Below are 14,706 nucleotides of genomic sequence, written 5' to 3'. Positions count from 1 at the left end.
AGTCTAGGAACTAAAACTGAAGAACATTCATAAGACAACAAAACTAATTTTTTCTTCTTCTGAAATTAGGTTTCTCAGAAACAAAATTAAAATTGCTTGAAATTGGTAAAATTATGAAAGATGAAATTTTAGAAAAAAATATAAAGTTTTGTCATTATAATGGATGTTTTACTCTTCAAATTTCGTTTGAAATACATAATTAAGAAAAAAAATGTTTTAACAGCCTTTCAGTCTATTAGAGTGAAATTGGCAAATTATTAAGGTTAGTCTAACAGATCAGTTGTGCCCGATGGTGTTACAATTCACATTGTGTCCGACCGAAGGTTAAAAAGACGAAGACATTTTACCTTAACATTCTTGTGTTAATTGTAACCCAAACAATTTCAAAGCATCTCTCGCCCTTTCTTAAGGAGCAGTATACAGATACGCCACTAAACTAATGATGTGGTGAATAGATTTTTCACTCTTTGGAGGCTCATAACACGAATTAAATGGAAAGTGAGCTATAATCTTACTCTCCACTCTTCTAAGTTGTGTAGGACCAAATTGATGAAATGTTCGTAAAGAAAAATTGTTACTAGGTAGAAAAGTATTGTTTGGAGTCCTCAAAATATGCTCCAGTGATTATAAAGTATTTAAATTATAGAAATACTAGGCCTAGCATCACACACTACTAAATCAATATAGCGGAGTACTACTATTCACTAACGAAGGGGCCAGGCTAGAGAAATCTAGAACCGTTTCTGTTAAAATTAACACAACGGTGTTAAAATGTCTTTTAAATGACTGGCGTGACAGTCCTATATGAATCTGAGCCGCTCCAACGTCATCTGTTTGAGGCCATCTAAACTACGTCCACCCTAATGATGAACACATGATCAATGCGTTGCGTCTCACTATCTCTAACAGGCGTATCACAAGCTTTCTAGATTTAGTGGCCGTCACCTTCATGAAACAATAGGTTCATGAGACTATACAATGTTTCCACTTATCTCTAACAGGCATGTCACAAGCTTTCTAGATTTAGTGGCCGTCACCTTCATGAGACAATAGGTTCATGAGACTATACAATGTTTCCACTTATCTCTAACAGGCATGTCACAAGCTTTCTAGAATTAGTGGCCGTCACCTTCATGAAACAATAGGTTTATGAGACTATACAATGTTTCCACTTATCTCTAACAGACGTGTCACAAGCTTTCTACATTTAGTGGCCGTCACCTTCATGAGACAATAGGTTCATGAGACTATACAATGTTTCCACTTATCTCTAACAGGCGTGTCACAAGCTTTCTAGATTTAGTGGCCGTCACCTTCATGAAACAATAGGTTCATGAGACTATACAATGTTTCCACTTATCTCTAACAGGCGTGTCACAAGCTTTCTAGATTTAGTGGCCGTCACCTTCATGAAACAATAGGTTCATGAGACTATACAATGTTTCCACTTATCTCTAACAGGCGTGTCACAAGCTTTCTAGAATTAGTGGCCGTCACCTTCATGAGACAATAGGTTCATGAGACTATACAATGTTTCCACTTATCTCTAACAGGCGTGTCACAAGCTTTCTAGAATTAGTGGCCGTCACCTTCATGAAACAATAGGTTCATGAGACTATACAATGTTTCCACTTACCTCTAACAGGCGTGTCACAAGCTTTCTAGATTTAGTGGCCGTCACCTTCATGAAACAATAGGTTCATGAGACTATACAATGTTTCCACTTATCTCTAACAGGCGTGTCACAAGCTTTCTAGAATTAGTGGCCGTCACCTTCATGAGACAATAGGTTCATGAGACTATACAATGTTTCCACTTATCTCTAACAGGCGTGTCACAAGCTTTCTACATTTAGTGGCCGTCACCTTCATGAAACAATAGGTTCATGAGACTATACAATATTTCCACTTATCTCTAACAGGCGTGTCACAAGCTTTCTAGATTTAGTGGCCGTCACCTTCATGAAACAATAGGTTCATGAGACTATACAATGTTTCCACTTATCTCTAACAGGCGTGTCACAAGCTTTCTAGAATTAGTGGCCGTCACCTTCATGAAACAATAGGTTTATGAGACTATACAATGTTTCCACTTATCTCTAACAGGCGTGTCACAAGCTTTCTACATTTAGTTGCCGTCACCTTCATGAGACAATAGGTTTATGAGACTATACAATGTTTCCACTTATCTCTAACAGGCGTGTCACAAGCTTTCTAGATTTAGTGGCCGTCACCTTCATGAGACAATAGGTTCATGAGACTATACAATGTTTCCACTTATCTCTAACAGGCGTGTCACAAGCTTTCTAGAATTAGTGGCCGTCACCTTCATGAAACAATAGGTTCATGAGACTATACAATGTTTCCACTTATCTCTAACAGGCGTGTCACAAGCTTTCTAGATTTAGTGGCCGTCACCTTCATGAGACAATAGGTTCATGAGACTATACAATGTTTCCACTTATCTCTAACAGGCGTGTCACAAGCTTTCTACATTTAGTGGCCGTCACCTTCATGAGACAATAGGTTCATGAGACTACAATGTTTCCACTTATCTCTAACAGGCGTGTCACAAGCTTTCTAGATTTAGTGGCCGTCACCTTCATGAGACAATAGGTTCATAAGACTATACAATGTTTCTACTAAGAAAAAAAATTCTATTTTAAGGATTCCGTTTATTACATTTATTTTAAAATAAAGTGAAAAATGTCTAATTCATTAGATAAATGTAAGGAATTTTTATTAGTTATAATCCAGAAGTAATACCATCAATAATTAAACAAGTACCTACCGCCCGATTGGCAAATTATTTCTGATAATCCTTTGGTTTCCTCTTGTGTATTCTATGTCGACGGTGATAGGAGCGGAATAAGTAATGTCTCGTAGACGACACTCATGAGGGGTGGTTGATTTGGTGATGTTGAAGCCTTCCTCAACATCAGGCATCCCAACATACACATTAAGGTACCTGCAAGAAAGAAAGAAACAAAAGTAGCAACTTAAGCGAATTATTTCTGAAGTCTCCAATTTTATTAATTCATTTGTAAAATTTAAGGTATGGCCTTCATTTTTATACTCAAACGTCTTATATTTATGTCAAACACTTACTCAAACATTCACTACATCCGATGTCTGGTGTATGTTAACATAACAAGCGAAATATTATATATCCTACCGTATCTTACCTAACGTCCCGTATTCTTCTATCTTTTAAAAGAATTACAATATCAACTATATACTTGCCATTAATTCCAAATTATTTAATCATTAGCCGCTCTTGAAATACAGCGATATTGAACGGGTGACTATGTTATATTATCTTTCGTAGTTTGACGAATTTTCAATTCTAAAAATTCTGACGCCAAATAAAAATGAAAGATTGTCTAAACACTTCCTGCTAGAATCACAGACGGTACTTGTAACCAGTACTCCTTGAAGACTGTGGCACACTCATTCCACCTTTCCAAAAATCCTGAACAAACAAACAAACAAAAACTCTTCACACCGATTGTCACTAGCAATTTCAACTACATCAAAATATTTTGTGTCTCGACGTCATCTTCCTTTATCCCAACGAGTGCTTTATTTACTTTTCTTCCAGTGTGATCATGTAAACAAAAGCATATATACTAATGCATATACAGGATGGCCCAAAATATGTATACAGTCCCGTACCGATCTGCACACTGTATTTCATATCATTTCTTATTGTTATCAAACAGGCAGACCTAGCTTCTTTATTATTTGTTCTTAATGTCTTTTTACTTATACCTTAAGCCCGGAACAGCCGAAGCAAATAAATCCATAAGCTAGAATGTTATGCTTGATCAGTGCAGGGGTATATACCTACTTTTGGGCCACTCTGTATAATAACAGATCTCTTATTAGAAAATAAACAGAAAAATTGTAGCACAGACAACCTAAATAGGAATTGTAACAAACAAACACAAACAAACAAACAAACAAACAAACAAACAAACAAACAAAAACACACACACACACAAATACAAGTAATTGTTTCATTTTATTTTATTCAACTTGTATTAGAGTACGTTTGTTTTTTCTTGGCACGCTTCCCGTCTAAAGGATGCATCTGTCTGCAACGTGTTGTTGCCACGGCACGAAGTTGAGAGTTACAATACGCTAGGAAACATAGCAAAACGCCATACCATTCACAAATCACTGTAACATATTTGTTCACGTTTGGCAACTAAGCATTTCAAATACTCGCCAAACAGCAATGACTTCATTTGATGGGCTGGCTGACAACTAACGTCACCTACACGACAAAACCAATACGACATCTATTAGATTAAAAAAAATCACGTGAGTGCTACCAGAAAATACTTTAAAGACCAACCAAGTTCACTGGCGGGAAGATAAAACCAACGTACCTTAACATAATGAAACTAGTAAATTACATATAACTTCAAACGACAAGTACATTTAAGTATTAACCTATGAACAAATAATCTTAGCTCCGCAGTTTTTAATGGGAATACGAGGTATTTTTAATAAGAAAATGATTAAATAAGGAGTAAAATTTCACACACGCCTGTTACTTGAAACTGTATTTACCATAAATTCACAGCAGTTATAATGGGTATAGAAAGAAACTAAACTGGTTATAAAGAGGAACAGAACACGTAACATAACGTAAAACAGTTATTGTCGAGGACATAAACGAAGAAAGAAATAATACAGGGAAGAGCTGTAGCTCAGAAAGGTCAGGACCAGAGCTGCACTGTGAGTAAAACACTAAGCCATATAGTACTAAATATGACTCATCAAATACCACTCTTATCTGTAATATTTCTTACTTCTTCTTCTTCTCCTTTGCATCTGATGAAATATTCTTTGTCTCCTTGTTAGAGTGACTATCTGATTTATATACGGACTCTGAAATTTCACTTTCTCACTACATTATGTTAGTATATACTAAAAGTTCCCTTGATAATGTGAGCGATAATTAGCTAACTCTATGACCTGCGAACCTCGGAGGTTCAATACTGCATTCACAAAAGTTCTCCATTAACTTCTGTTCTTAGCCAACTGGGTCCAGTTTCTACTTTCTGTTCCCATTTCTCTGAGATCCACCATAATGCTGTCCTCCCATCTACGACTCCTGGACTTAATTACTTTAACAATGTTAGGTAAACGTTATTAAATATGCAGTTCCTCATTATGAAGTTTTTGCCATTCCTCGTTCCAGTCCCTCTTGAATCCGAATATTCGCCTCAGGATCTTATTGATCTTACTTTCAAATACCTTCTTCCCGCACTCTAAGCGACCATGTTTGGCCACAAGTGTTTTTCGGAGAGCTAGTCTCTACTATAAGGTGATTTCGAACTGGAAGAAGGTGGTATCTTTGCAGTGTTATTAGGTTCACAAGTAACATTCTGGACTTTCGTAATATCCCTTACGATGTTGTTCCAGGTTTTTCTGTTTCGTCTTGTACTAAAAGATTCTTGACCAAATTGCTGAATTTGCTCTTTGCGTTGTGGTTGCTGGATATCTTGCCCTAAGAGTTCGACAAGTTTACGTAATTAATATAGTTTTCCATTAAATTTTAAAATAGCCTCAACTAAAACTGATAGCTTACTAAGATGACTGTCATTTGTTTTTTCCACATCTACTATATGACGAGCTAGACCAGCTTAAAACATTGGAACTTCTATCAACTGCACTGCATTTACCGAAATGAACTATTCCATGCATCTTTCACACTTAATTGCCGCTTTACAGTATCTTTTCTTACACTTACTGCAATTCGTATTAACTGCAAGATTACCTGAGATATGAAAACCGTTAACACTGTCGAACTCACTTCCCGTCATATTAACAATTTAACATTTAGTAACCATACTTGGTTAGTTAGTTGAAGTAGAGTTCACAGCGAGTTTATGTGAGACGCGAGCCACAAGAGCTCTCACCAGAAATCGAATCCGGGTCTTCCGCACCAAAAACATGTATACTAGTTATACAGCCCCGAGGGAATTAAGTAACAACCTTTATTTTCACAATGAACAAGTGGATTAGATTACAGTCTTGGACCTAAGCAACCGTGGTTTCTGCGTATAGATTTAAGGTTCGAATCTCCTTGCTTTCTTTCTCCTACAATGAGGACATGAAGAGTTTTTCTGTAAACTTGTGACTGAAGATCATACGCTGAGCTTGGACAAAACAGAGTTATTTATAGGGAGAATCTGCTTGAACTTAATTTCAAAGGAAAGAAAAAAGATTCTACCCTTCCCGCTCTCTAGTAGCTAGCACACGTAACCTTTAGAGCACGTTGGTGATATATTTTTTATGTATCGCCCAAAAGAGGGAGCGCGCTTCGTTAAGATTTTATGGAAGTGAGACTATACATTGAACTCTACAAGCACTGTGAATTTCATCGCACTCGTACCTACGGAACAGGGTAACAAATCGGGTCAAAGTCAGCGGACGTACCATCTCCGATGCTCAGACTAGCTTGGTATGAGGTAAACACCTTTCTTGTTCGTGCACCCGCACATATCCATTTAAGGCACAGTAATCGGTTAAAGTACTGCACTTTCGTTTTATACGATCTTGCTCGGGAAGGGGACTGGCTGCATTATAGAATATTTTTGTTAATGTCCAAATGGAGCACGGACAGTTGGGTGTTGTGTCCATGTCATGCTCATTATTTGGTACTTAGGAATAGACAAAGACATTACACCACGTACGAAGACATCGGCATTCTCTGATGATTTATTTTATTCACAAGAAGACAAATGTAGGCTCTTGGATGATAACGATGAACCCATTCCTGTCTCAGGACGAGAAAATCGACAATTGAATTATGTATTACACATTGCATCGTACATAATAATCCCCTCAACTGCCTGAGCGGTACTGAGAGTAAGGGTAACCTTGTAGTGCAGCTCAGGTAACACATCAATCATTTTGTACCTTTCAATACCACGTATTACACTAGTGCAATTATTATTATTTCTGCAAACATTCCTGTTCTTTTTATATCGAGCACAATGTGCGAAATCCTAACTACCATCCAATTCCACTTATTTCATCTATATCAATACCACTCAGCAGAAATACGACACACGGTTACAGCATTCTTTTCTGAGAGGTTTGCCTCATATCAAGCGAGTCTGAGCATCGGAGATGTTACGTCTTCTGACTTAGACCCGATTTATTTCCCTGTTCCGCAGGCTCGAGTGCGATGAAATTCACAGTGCTTGTAGAGTTCAATGCGTAGTCACTTCCATAAATCCTCAATTGAGCGCGCCTCCTCTTTTGGGCGATATACAAAACACATGTCAAAACCATGCGCGCCTTATGGGCATTCCCACTATATTGTTGACCCATTTTTGACCATGTTCCCGCTGAACTATTACCTCCATTAGTTATATGTGAAGGTCTTAGGCTACAACCTCTTCCCACACCAAATTGTATGCGCGCGACGCAAACGGGAAAATTGGGCAATTTTGGAACAGTTCCTTTTGCCTCAATGCGACTAATTATTATTAATACTTCGATAATATACGTAAGAGCGGGTTGCAGGAAGACAATTTTCTAGCTCTTACTTCAACTTGAAAAGACAGTTCCATATTCCCATTCAAAACAATGAAATGACATACCAAAAAAAAGTTGCCCTGCCATATTTAGGTAAAATTCCGAACTTTCTACAGGGTGTCTACTAAGTTTCAATTTCAAAATTCCAGTATAATCAGTATAACTATCAGCAAAATTCCATTACCTAATACAATGATTTTTTTTTTTTTTTTGAATAATCACACTCTTGATGATTTCACGTTTATAATTGTTCTACCATCAAATGAATATTTTATTTTTAATAAATTTAGTTAGTTTTGATTTCTTTGAAATACAAATGATTAGGCACATGTAGCACATGAAAGCACTGAAATCTGCAAGCAATGTGCCACATTTAAATACCAAGCATTAAAACTGGCACTCAGTTTCCCATCATTGGGCATTCTTTCACTGACTAGTTTGCACCCTGTATACTGTATTTGAAATATTGCATATAAAATAATGCATCCATTGTTATTATACGTGAGGTATTGACAAAAAAAAAAAAAAAAAAAAAAAGCGGAAACTGAAAACATTATTAGCAGAAAGGGAAAAGTTAGTGACTATCTGCAACCCCAAAAGAGATGGCGTCACCTCTTAACGCCGGATCATTAGGGAAAATCAAAATTTATTATTTCAGTGACTGTACTGTATTACATTAGTATTGTTGTTCTATAAAATCACCTTTTTTCACGATCTGAAGATTAATTTCACTACTTTTCTTTGATCGAAAACCTCAATTCATCGACTTTGATGGCTTGTAGAGCTCGGAGGCCTGATATAGTGAGCACGGAGCATTATTTGTTTTATATAAATGTATTATTATTTTATATTATAAATTGTATAAATAATTGTGTATTATTCTATTCTAGTTATAATGCAAGATTGTTATTACCCTGGACTTTTAGAGTTCCAAAATACAGGGTAGATTATAAAGAATAATATTTGTATATTTCATAATTTTTCCAGCATATGGCTCAAAATTCAATTATATTTTCAGTACTTCCAGTATCAAAATTAAATCCCAGTATAATTCCAGTATTTCAAGTATTCCCAGTATCAGTAGACACCCTCATCTAAATACTGTTTTGTAGTCCGATCCCAACCCATTCCACCTAATAATTAAATTTCGCTGAAAGCGGTGCTTACCGGCGTCTTCCCCTAAGCCGCCCATATATGCACATATAAAGTGTAAAGCCATGACACGCTTTACTATAGAGAAAATTATCTCTTACGAAAGAAAGAAAAAAAAAAAACTAGATTTTTGGCTAGAAATAAGAAAAAAAGAAAGGATGGATCTTAGTACTGTGAGTTTCAGGACATGGTTCTGTGCAGTACTGCATATTATACACGACTTCGTACTTAAAAAAAACTATCAGAACTGAAGGAAATTCCTCACAACACTGATTTTTTCCTGGGAATTCGATCTTTTCTTAACCTTCTACTTTCGTTTCTACTAACCGTAATCAAGTTCTCAAATCAGAGCTGAAAACTATTAAGAACTAGAGCAAATTGTAAAGAAAATTATTATTAATAATATGTATTAATACAAAAATAATATACTTACTTGACATAAAACAATGGATCAGCATCGCTGATTACTTTTTCATTCGCCTTCACAATTTTCTTAATCTCTACATTTACAAAATAATTGAATGAGTCAATATGTTGCTTAACAAGCCCTTTAACCTTCAAGAACGCAGGTAGTAACTTCCATTTTTCCTAAAAATTAGAGAAAAAAAATCATTAAACTTTAATTTATTTTTATAAAAGGAGATAACCCATCGTTTCACTTCATCTCATATATTAACCTCATTTATTCTATGGCTTAAATAAAACATAGATTGTTAGCCACAGGAAAAACCTTTTCATTGGACCGTATCCTACATTAAGCCAACCCAGTCTGGATTGTTGTTTACAAACATATTTAAGATACTCTTTATATTATTCTCTCTATTTTCTCCTGAACCAAACAAACACAAAGGTCATGAACGACTAGTAACAATAGTTAAAAACAGAAGAATAGGAAATATATCTACTGCAGTATTATCTCCATTTTTCCTATTCTATTTTTTTCTTTCTCTGCGTGATGATGACTAACTGTATGTAAACCAGGGTTGGTTGGTTTAAACCTTTTTTTATGGTTTAAACCAAAACACGAAAAATGTTCGTAAAATTTTGATGAACGCACATTTGTGGGTTATCACGTTTCACTCCCGTATATTATTCGTATCATATTCAGACCTAAATTCCCCATTTATTATTCAAAGAGATTATACTACAAAGTAACTTTTTTTTAATGTTTCTGAATGTTTCGTTTGTGATTTTTTTTACAGTTTATTATTATTATTGTTATGCAATTGCAATCAAAGAAAAATTCTAAATGTTGTTTCGTTTTAGTAATGTTTACTATTGATAAAATACAGCGAAACTACTTTTTTTGGGGGGGGAATGGGGAGGGGGGTCATACAAACCCTACGAGAGGCATTTATTGAAATCAGAAGTATCTTTTGCATTTATTTATGTATAAATGAGTCAGAGCTAAAGTGGACTCAAATAATAATTCGTATCTTTATTCACTTTTCTTACTGATATGCACATTAACTTAGGTCGTTGTATTTCTTTAACTTGGAATAATAAAAGTCATAGTGAACAAACTTGGACTAAATTAGTTCTTTTGTACTCTGCAGTATTTTTAAATTGTCCATATGTAATTCTGTATAATGGTTTCACTTGTGCATTCCTAGCTTACTAACTTTCCCGTAGTAGTAGTAGTAGTAGTAGTAATAGTAGTAGTAGTAATAGTAGCACTAATAGTAGGAATGGATTAGAAGTCCCGCATGGGTTGTAAGCGTGCGTCCTCCCACACTCCCATTCCATTTGTTTAAATTCCCTAGTCAGTCCCATCTGAAGTGGAATAAGGCTCTTTGCACAATACGTTGACGCAAACCTTATATTATGGTCCTGTCTTTTTCAACGTGTTGGCAATTCTTTGCCGTGGTGAGTTGCATTACGTGCTCGAGAAATAAAGAGCTGTGAAGTGGCTAAGCTGTTTTAAAAAGTAGTTCAGTGAAACTCAATGCAATCGACGTTTATTCTTACTGTTTTTGGTGCTTTGATTGCGTTATTTAAATGGCAAACAAGTATAAAACTTGTTAGTGTGCATATTATGTACAAAAGAACGTCCTCTAATAATATTTTAATGTTACGCAACGTCATGAATAGGCGTAGGAAGACGAATACTTTGTATCGAACGCGCGAAAAGTTGGCAATACGACGCCATTGTATGACACAAAAGAAAAGATGTGAATGAAGTATCAAAAAAAAAAAAAAAAAAAAAAATCTGCGATCAAATCAGTAATCGCCCATGATGTTGTGATACTAAGTATATCAATGTTTTTAATACCCAACGTAGTTTCATGATATGTACGTTAAGGTGAAAATTAGTGAGTATATACCAAAATAATACGACTTGCCAAAAATCGTGATAATCCATTGTGAACATGTCGGATAGACAAGAAAAATTAATCTTCGTAGTGAATTATGTCCATAATTATGGCAAAATGGTAAAAGTATGGTAAAAGTCAAATCCGTTTCTTGGACTATTAATTTATCGTACATTAAGTGAATTTACCGCAAACTTTTCAATGGGAAAATGTAAGTCGAAGTGCTTCGGCCAGAGCCTTAAATTCATCATAGTAAGAATGAGAAGACAAAGCTGCAAGGAATTCTTCTACATGGAACTACTCCAAGTTCCCCCCCCCCCCTGAATCCCCTGTAATTGAAGTGTAGTGCTGTAATGTGTTCAGTGAACCAACGTGTGCTAGATGGTCATGTATCACCAATCTTAAAATAAGCCGGCAATAATATATCATACCATTTCAAATTAATCCTTCGTCATTTTTTTTATTTTTTTTACTATACATATTAAAATGGGCTAAAAGGTTTTGAAAATATATCGAAATAAGTTTATCAATAGAAATATATTTAAAAATGTGCACGTAAGTAAATATAATATGTGAATTACTTTTGATCAAATAAAATTTATCTTATGTATTTGTTTTGTTTTCAGTTATCTTTTCTGCATCTCTTGCATGAATCACTACAGGAATTGTTAGTATTATGTATAGGTATTTGTGTACACTCTGCAAATATAAAGATTGGCGTGCGAAGGATGGTGGGTACGCGCGAGCGCAACTTCAGCTTGAGCTTGTTTTGGTTTGTGATTTAGTTGAGACACACGCATGAGTTTTACTTTAATTACTACCACCGGCAGAGTGAAGTACTTGTTTCTTCTAACCACTAAGTTCGCTTTAAATACAAAACCGAACATGGAAAACCGAACCCGGCCGGTCATAGGTTTTGTTGGATTCTGTTCTCGATATAAGAAGCAGTAGTAGTATGATGATGATGTACGTATGGAGATTCCATATCGTTGTGCTATTTGTATTCTTGGTTACTTATTTTGTGAGAGGTGGTCACTTGGTACAGTCATGTCCAAAATGATTGTCGCATATATATAAATATGTTTTTGTAGGGATATAATTTGATAACGATTTCGCCCGGTATTTCTTATAATCGGTAAAGACATGTCTGCTGCAAATATCATGTCAAAAGAGCAGTAAATAAGAACAATAAAACGAAAAAAACTTTCTTGTCCATTTAGCAACATTTTGTTTTACTTATTCTAATTTTCGTATTTATAATCCTTTTCCTATGAAATTTACCGAAAACATAAATTTCCCGATTATACACATAGTAACAGTATTAGAAGTATCCTGCAAAATCACTATAAAATTATATTTCTACAACAAGACTGTTATAGGTATGTGACAATCATTTTGGACATGAGTGTACATTGTTGATTGTTAACATGTCAAGTTACCACTTTTTCAGGCCTATGTTTAGCAGAAGGTGCCCAACTCTTTTCTCTATAAAAAAAAAAAGTTACAATTTTGGTAATTTCTATTCACATTTGGTTAGTTTATGTTATATTAGTGTGGCGGCCCGCATAATTTTCCAAAAAAAAAAAAATCATATAATTTCGCTTATTTCTACTAATATTAGGTTAGTGTATGTTAGATTCGGTTACGTTATGTCACGTCTAAGTACTTGCATCATTCATTTCTTCTGTAAATTTTGTTTTTTACGTGCTTCTGGACCCCTTGTACTAAACATACTCCCTTTTTCATAAGGTATCGATAATACCGTGTGCCACGATGATATGGGATCTCCACATATGCTACAATAGCCACACCAGCGTTGTAAAGTATTACTTTCACGCCCTTTTCTTTTAAAAGGTGAGAACTTTACAATGCACGTTCCAACTGTGCTTCGATAAGAACAACGGACATCATGGTAGGGATAAGTAGAGTCGAATCGGTTTAGCGGACCCATTTTGTTAAAATTCATCTGCATTTCTTGTATCAGCGTAAGTATACCAGGAGTGAGAATTCTAAAGTTCATCCGAAGTGTTTCGTCTGGCTTTAGTAAGACATACACTGGGAAAATTTAAATCTGAATTACGGTAGCTGCTGAATCAATTTCTACATCGTAAGAAATGAAAACTATATGACTAACAGAACTTTTCAACATGAAATAAAATGTCAGTCACATCAAATTGTATCACCTGGAATACTAAAATGACAAGTCTCTAAATTTTAATATACTGAGAGCACTATAATTACCTGTATTGGCTTAATAGGTTCTCCCAGTTTTCGTGGGTCAACATCTGCCCAATCACCATACAAACCAGGTCTCTTCACTTCTCCCATGTTTTATTTTTGATTTAATGCTTTTCTTTCATATTTTACCTCACATCTATGAAAGTTAAACACGACATGCTCTCGTCCATACCAGTGGTACGCCTACGAGCACACCAGCTTACGACATTCTTCTTCTTCTTCCTTTACATAGCGCTTTTAACATTTCAATTGTTTTTCAATGTTATCAACTACATGTTTAGGATGTCCCAAAATTCTCGTAAGAAGTTTTGATATTTAAAAAGGCAGATTTACATGTATATTATTGATTCATAAAATATGTAGTATATGATTTTATATGGAAGAGTATATCGGATAAATGGCTGCCATGGCTTTGCTGACACATATACACACACACATATGAAATTTCCATATTCATTTTGCATGAAAATTGATTCAGCCTCCCTAAGTTTTAAAATTAATCTCATCAGAGTTGATGAAACTAAATCACTATTCGACCACATTTTGTACGAAAATAGCGACCTGTAACTGGCAATTCTTCATTACTTTGCTGGCAATTCTTCATTACTTCTTCAAAAATTGCTCAACAATGAAAACATGTTGTTCTATCGTGCTCTACATCAGTGCTTCTCATTACTTGTACCAAGCGACGGAAACGAACATTCCGAAGACAAAGTATTATGGAACATATATACTGATAAAAATATACCGCCTTATGCATAGTCGTTTCGAGGTATGATTAGCATCATACTAAAACACTGACTACTGTAGTAGACTTATGTTAGTTTAACTCTTTAGTATGGCACTAATCGCGCTTCAAAACGAAAAATGAAATGAAATGAAATCTTTGAGTTTTACGTCCCACGATTATGCCGGTTAGGCTAAAGGAGACGGTGATGATGAGTAATGAATGAAAATGGTGGAATGAAGAAAGTGGGAGGAAACGGGAGAACCCCGAGAAAAGCCACGCACACGGTGTTTCTCCACCACAAAGTTCACTTGACGGGGCTGGGATCGTCCCGGGACCCCAAGCACCAGAGGTGAACGCTCTACCACTGAGCAACCGCGAGCCCACCAGAGGTCCCCTAGACGAACTGTACCTGTGGGATGCCTTAACCTTCTTGTCTGTGCAATGCATTAATGCCAGGTTGATTCCTTTCTTTATTAAAGCTCAATACTCAATCCATATAGTAATGCCGAACGAGTGATAGCGACTGAATTCTGGCTAGTAGCCAGGTTGATTGTTTTCTTTATTACGACTCAGTTGAGATGCGGACCAGTGTTCTAGAACTCTGCCCAATAAGGACAGAAACACTCACTTATCTAAGAGAGTGATGATTACACTACTTGCTTTATCCATATTTTCTTAATCTCTATTGCACTTATTGCTGCCATGTTACTCAACA

At 35.7% G+C, this 14,706-nt stretch overlaps 1 protein-coding gene across 1 annotated transcript in view; it reads right to left on the bottom strand.

Moving 5' to 3' along the window:
* Polr3B (RNA polymerase III subunit RpIII128) overlaps positions 1-13,483 on the bottom strand; it is a 75,864-nt gene extending 62,381 nt beyond the window's left edge. Inside the window, exons 1-3 of the mRNA XM_081760011.1 lie at positions 13,265-13,483; positions 9,145-9,299; positions 2,791-2,967 (exon numbers count right to left, since the gene is read on the bottom strand). Coding sequence (XP_081616137.1) covers positions 2,791-2,967; positions 9,145-9,299; positions 13,265-13,351 — 419 coding nt within the window. The 5' untranslated portion in view covers positions 13,352-13,483. The remainder of the gene's footprint in view (positions 1-2,790; positions 2,968-9,144; positions 9,300-13,264) is intronic.
* Between the last annotated feature and the right edge of the window lie 1,223 nt (positions 13,484-14,706).

The sequence above is a fragment of the Thermobia domestica genome, chromosome 5 (assembly GCF_964235325.1).
Source record: "Thermobia domestica chromosome 5, izTheDome1.hap1.1, whole genome shotgun sequence".
Taxonomy (NCBI): Eukaryota; Metazoa; Arthropoda; class Insecta; order Zygentoma; family Lepismatidae; genus Thermobia; species Thermobia domestica.
The sequence above is the reverse complement of the archived record's forward strand: the minus strand, read 5'-3'. Positions and strand labels throughout refer to the sequence as shown.